Here is a 5,827-nt window from a genome sequence, read left to right on the forward strand (position 1 = left end):
CCTCCATCCCGGGCGCCCGAGGCCCCGATTCACTAACGCGCCTTCCGCAGGGCCCGGCGCCGGCGCCCAGCCCGCCCCCGCCCCCCGGGGGACGCTGCGTGCTTTACGTAACGCCCCCTGCGCAGCCGGCGGTGACCATGGCGACGGGGCCGGCCTGCAGCGCCCCCTGGCGCCGGGGAGGGGAGCGGGAGGGAGAGCGCACAGGGGAGGGGTGAGGAGGGGAGGGGAGAAGGAAAAGAGGACAGGAGAGGGGAGGGGAGGAAAGGAGGGGAGGGGAGGATAGAAGGAAAAGAGGACAAGAGAGGGGAGGGGAGGAAGGAGGAGGGCAAAAAGGAGGGGAGGGGAGGGGAGTGCAGGGGCCAGAAAGAGAGAAGATAGGGATGGGGGGAGGGGTGGGGAAGAGGCATTTAGTGAGCGCCCAGGATGTGCCAGGCACAGTGCTTTACAAATAGCCTATGTGAGCCTTTCATCAACCCTGGAAGGAAACTTAGTTAAGGAAGTTTGAAGTCAGGTCTTGCTGACTCCAGGGCCAATATTCTGTCCACTGCACCTCCTAGCAGGAGAGAGAGGAGGGAGAGAGGGGAGGGGAGCGGAGGAGGATAGAGAGAGAAGCGGGGTGGGATCCCGGAGAAGTGAGAGGATGAGGATGACTAAGGAGAGGGGCCGCCAGAGCGCGGGGCGTGGAGTTCAATCCAGCCTCAGACTCTGACTAGCCGTGGGACCCTGGGTAAGTCACTTAGCCTTGTTTGCCTCAGTTTCCTCATCTGTAAAATGAGGCATTCGTACTGGCGCCTGAAGGCCCTTGGCTGCTCTAGCCGCATGATCTCTGCCACATGTTTGTGCACCTGTTTGAGCTCCTGGAAGGTGAGTCAACCGGGCGGGCAGCTTCTGAGGTCCCTTCCAGCTCGGACCCCCAGCTGCCACTGGCTGCCTTTCCAGACACCCCTCTCCCCAGGGCCCATGGCAATTCTCTTTCAGTTCTTCTCCCGAGTTTCCCACATTCTCTCTCTCCCCTCCCCTCCCCCTCTCCCCCCCTCCCCTCCCCTCCCCTCTCTCCCTCCCCTCCCCTCCCCTCTCTCCCTTCCCTCTCTTCTCCTCCCCTCTCACTTGCCCAGAAGGTACATTGAAGGAGGGATTTCCTCATCTGGGAATGCGCTATGACATCCCAAGTCCACCCTCTCCCCAACCCATGACTATCCTGTCACCCGTGTGACTTTAGACAAATCACTGAACATCTCCAGACCCCGTTTTCTCGGCTGTAAAACCCGGAGATTGGACCAGGCCTCTTCCAATTCTAAATCTCACAAAACCATGGCTACCGGATTCCAAGCCAGCCATCTCTCTGGTGGGAGCCAGAAAGCCCTGGCTTGGGGCAGGCCACAGCATCCCCCAACTCCCTGGCAGCAGTGAGAGCCCGGGGAGGAGAGTGAGGAGGCTGCTGAGAGAGCTGCCCCAAAAGGGCGTGGGCTGCAGAGGGAGGAGGTGCTCAGCGGGAGGGGCTGATGAGCCATTTCTTGGGATGGCAAAGAAGGGGCCAGGCGAGGCTGGGGTGAGGGGTTCCCTTCCTGCTCAGAGGCCGCAATTCTGTGCTGGGCCCAACGGCCCCCGGACCTTCTAGGAGTCTCATGCTTAAAAGGGAAGAGAAAAAAAGGAAGTGGGATGATTTGTCAGTCATTTCTTGGGGAGAAATGAGAAGTGGGATGATTTCTTCACAGACTGTGACCTGTCAGGTAGAGGAAGAAGAAGGTTTCAGGTCACCCTGAAGAACTATGGTTTGGTGATTCCCTCCCTGTCCCCAGCACCTCTCCCTTACTGTCTCAGATTGAAGTTCTCTTGGTGGAAGGAACTTTCACATGTCTTGATCCCTGTTGCCATGCCAAAAGGTTGATTGGACCAGGGAGAGGGAAACGGCTACCCCTGTCTTACAGACCCCTGTAGAGTGCGGATTAAAGGCTCAGAAGAACTAGGAGGGGAGGAAAAGGCCGCTGTCCTGCTCAACAGCCTTCAGGTGGTGTATTTAATTATTCCACCAAGGCAGGTCAAGTGACTCACCCAGAATCACACAGCCAGCCAGTGTCAGAGACAGCCCTTGAACCCAGTCCTTCCTGGCTTGAAGACCCACTCTCTAACCACTTGACCGCACTGCCTATAGGCCAGGATTACAGACTCCCTAGCCTCATAATCCCTTCCTCTCCAAAGTCGCCAGTGATCTCTCAACTGCCAACCTTGATGGTCTTTTCTCAGATTTCATCCTTCTTTCCCTCTCTGCTGCCCGTGACGCTGCTGATGGCCCCCTTCCTGGATTCTCGACACAACATTTAACAGGGAATTTATCTTCTTTGATAAAGTGTTTCTAGACAAGAGATGCTTGTAGGCTTGCTTCACTTTGCATTTGGGGAATTTAGTGGAAAAAAGAAAAGGATTTCAATAAAAGATAAAATCAGCATCAGGATTTTTGCAGAGTTGATTTGTAAAGAGGAGGTGGGCTTCCCCAAAGAAGGATGTTCCACAAGATGGCGAAAGGAAAGCAATTCTTAACTCAATAAAAAAATATACCTATGTGGAGAAAGGCAGCAACTCTATTGATTTACCAAAGAATTGGAATAAAGTAGATACATAATTTTACTTGTTAACATCTCTCTCTGTTTAGTTGGAAAGGAAGCCAAGCGACCTTTGGACTTCCAATGCCACAGAAAGCCTTTATCTATAGGAGGATTGGGGCTTTGTTTTCTGAGCAGAGAATGGTTTCCCTTACGGGAGAAAACAACTGAGAAATTAATATGGGAAAGAAAAAGATGTGAAATACTTGTTCATTTGCCCAAATGTTTCTACGGTTAGGTTAATTGGAGAAAACAATGCAAAGAAATAAATGTCAGCCAAAGCATGGGTTTTTCACGGCTGCTCTTAAAGAAAAGGGGATGGTTTGAATGGGAGTTCAAGGAGTTTGCTTTTCCTTTATCTATAGCTGTTCGGAAAACTTCTTTGATGGAAAAGTGACCCGTGGAGTCCTCCGCTGGGGTGTTTGTTCAGTTATGTGTAATGGTTGCTGTTCAACATTCTGGTCCCTACAAATCAGTAGTATGGGACTAGGGTGGGCATAGGTCTGGAGCAGGAGAAGAGGGAGTTGTTGGGAGTGCAGGTAGGAAAATCAAACAAAATGGGAGCAGAGAAAACAAATGTGGGAAAGACTAGAGGGAAATTTTCTTTGCTTTTGATCATTTTAAATTTGATATTTTGTTCTGAAGTTAAGCACCCAGAAAAGCAACATTCTTATAAACAGAACAAAAATAGGATTGTATATGAAACTGTGAGTCTCTCTTTCATATTACCTGCTTTTTTCTCGGTGGTGTGAGTCATTTCAGTCATGTCTATCTCTTTGTGGCCCCATTTGGGGTTTTCTTGGCAGAGATAATGGACTTGGCAGAGATACTTCTCCAGCTCATTTTACAGATAAGGAAACTGAGGCAAAGAAGGTGAAGTGACTAGTCCGGCGTTACATAGCTAGCAAGTGTCTCAGGAAGGATTTGAACTCAGGTCTTCCTGACCCCGGGCCTGACTCTCTATCCACTGTACCACCTAGCTGCCCAGTATGCAACACTGTATACATTACTTTGGAAACTGTCCTGCTTGTCTTCTGTTCCTTTCTAAGCATGTTTCAATGGTTTTCTCTCTCTCTCTCTCTTTTAAAGTACTGCTCTAACTCCCCCTCTGCCTCCCAGATCCCTCCAATTAAAAACCAAAAGGGAGAAGAAAGGAAAAAAACAAAACAAAGCCTCGTAAGCACGCTAGTAAAGCAAGCCAAATCCCCACAGGGGCCGTGTCCACAAATATATGTTGTTTTCTGTACCTCGTCTCTATTCCCTCTTCCAGGAACTGGGTTAAATTTATGCCGGGTCCTCTGGAGGCATGGAGGGCTGTTGTGTGGATCAGCATTCAAAGCTGGTTTTCTTTACAGTGCTGTTGTTTTGGGGTAAATTGGTCCCCTGGTTCTTCTGGCTTCACTGTGCATCAGTTCAGACTACCCAGGGTCCTCTACACTCATCCCTCATCATTTCTTCCAGTACAACCTGTTCCATTATATTCCCATGCCACCACTTAATCAGCTCTTCTCTGGTTGCTGAGTACCCCTTAGATTCTGGTTCTTTGCTTTCCTTTTTTTCCCCTTTTAATACCTACTTCAGTATCGAGTAGTTTGTTTGACTTGCAGCTATCACATCTCCTTATTTTCCTCCCTTTTAATCTCCCTTCATGTTGAATTTGATGTATTTCTACACAAAACAGTTTGTGTGTATTCCTGTTCAACCCTCTGTTGACTGTTTCAGATAACAATGAGGTTCATTTGCCCTCCCACCCCTTTCTTCATGTTTATACACTCTGCTTCTCACACACCCTATATATGAGAAGTTACTAGTGCTACCCCCTTCTTCCTCTTTCCTATACTAGCATACTCTTCCTTGTATCCCCCCTTTTCTTTCCCCTCTTAAAACTCTCAGAACAGAACCAATCCACCCTCAGGACTTTGAAGACATTTAGATCCTCAAGACACACTAATTTTTTCTCTCCCTCATAGAATGCTATCATTACATCATCATACAGCTCCTTCTAATTATTCAAATTAATTGACCTTCCAATGTTTCTCTTGACTCTTGTGTTAGCCTATCAAAATTCCTAGTCAGCTCTGTTCTTTTCATGAGAAATTCCTGAAAGGTCTCTGTTCCATTAATGGTTCATTTTTCCCTGTAGTATTATACTCAGCTTCCCAGGGTACATTGTTCTTGGTTGGAAACCTGTATCTTTTGCCTTTTGGAATATTGTATTCCAAGATCTCCTCTCATTTGAAGTAAAAAAAAAAAATGCCTAGTCTTGTGTGATCCTGGCTTTGGTTCCATGGTACTTGAACTCCTTTCTGAATGCTTGCAGTATTTTGGAGGAGCTCTGGATTTTGGCTATTGTGACAGGTGTATTCTATCTTCACTTTGCCCTCTGGTTCTAATAGATCTGAACAGTTTTCATTTATGATTTCTTGGAATATAGTGGTCAGGCTTTGAAAAAAAAATCATTGGCTTTGAGGGAATACAGTGATTCTTAAATTATCTTTCCTTGATCTATTTCCTGGTCAGTTATTTTTTATATCAGATAATCTAGCTCACATTTTCTTCCTTTTTTTTCAATCTTTTGATTTTGTTCTAATATGTCTTGAGGTCTCATTGAGGAGTCACTGATTTCTTGTTAATTTATTTAGTTTACCTAGGTCTCTTCCTTGGGTAATCCTTGCCAATTTCTCTTCTAAACTATTTATTGTCCTTCTAATTCTTTCCTCCAGAGCTTTTATGTTTTCTATTTCTTGATTCATTTCTCCTACATTTTCATGTAGTCCCTGTGAAAGATCCAGGGCTGCCCCTGGGTTCCTGTGTTGACCTCCACTTCCAGAGAGGCTAGGCTCCCCAGATCTTTGAGGTAAAGAGTACTGAATCTTTAAGACCTTCTCTGGCGTCTCAGGACAGAGTGCTAGGAACTTGGGAGCCCCTTGGCCTGGGCTGGAGTGATCTAAGAACTTTGATGCTATCCTGAGCGCTGCCAACCAGAGTGCCTTCTTCCAAGGCCCACAGTCTGGGGCTTTCTGACTTCCCTGGGTCTTTCTCAAAGTTGAGGGTGGGAGATGGAGGCCCCTGCCCTTGCTGTTTATGGATGCAGAGGCTTGCAGGCTGTGTCTTTGGTAGTGCTAGGAGGCTACTTGGGATTCAGGAAGAAGTCACTAGTGTTTCTTATTCTCTTTCTTGATTATCATTCCATCTGGGTGCATTTTAGGTTTTTGTCAAAGTATCTA

General features: G+C 47.6%; 1 protein-coding gene across 1 annotated transcript in view; it reads left to right on the forward strand.

Moving 5' to 3' along the window:
- The window catches only part of LOC114040711 (basic salivary proline-rich protein 1-like), a 3,302-nt gene extending 1,684 nt beyond the window's left edge, over nt 1-1,618 (forward strand). Inside the window, exons 3-5 of the mRNA XM_027858858.1 lie at nt 51-211; nt 816-963; nt 1,331-1,618. Coding sequence (XP_027714659.1) covers nt 51-211; nt 816-963; nt 1,331-1,618 — 597 coding nt within the window. The remainder of the gene's footprint in view (nt 1-50; nt 212-815; nt 964-1,330) is intronic.
- The last annotated feature ends 4,209 nt before the right edge of the window (nt 1,619-5,827 follow it).

The sequence above is a fragment of the Vombatus ursinus genome, unplaced genomic scaffold (genome assembly GCF_900497805.2).
Source record: "Vombatus ursinus unplaced genomic scaffold, bare-nosed wombat genome assembly UNPS02013931.1, whole genome shotgun sequence".
Classification (NCBI taxonomy): domain Eukaryota; kingdom Metazoa; phylum Chordata; class Mammalia; order Diprotodontia; family Vombatidae; genus Vombatus; species Vombatus ursinus.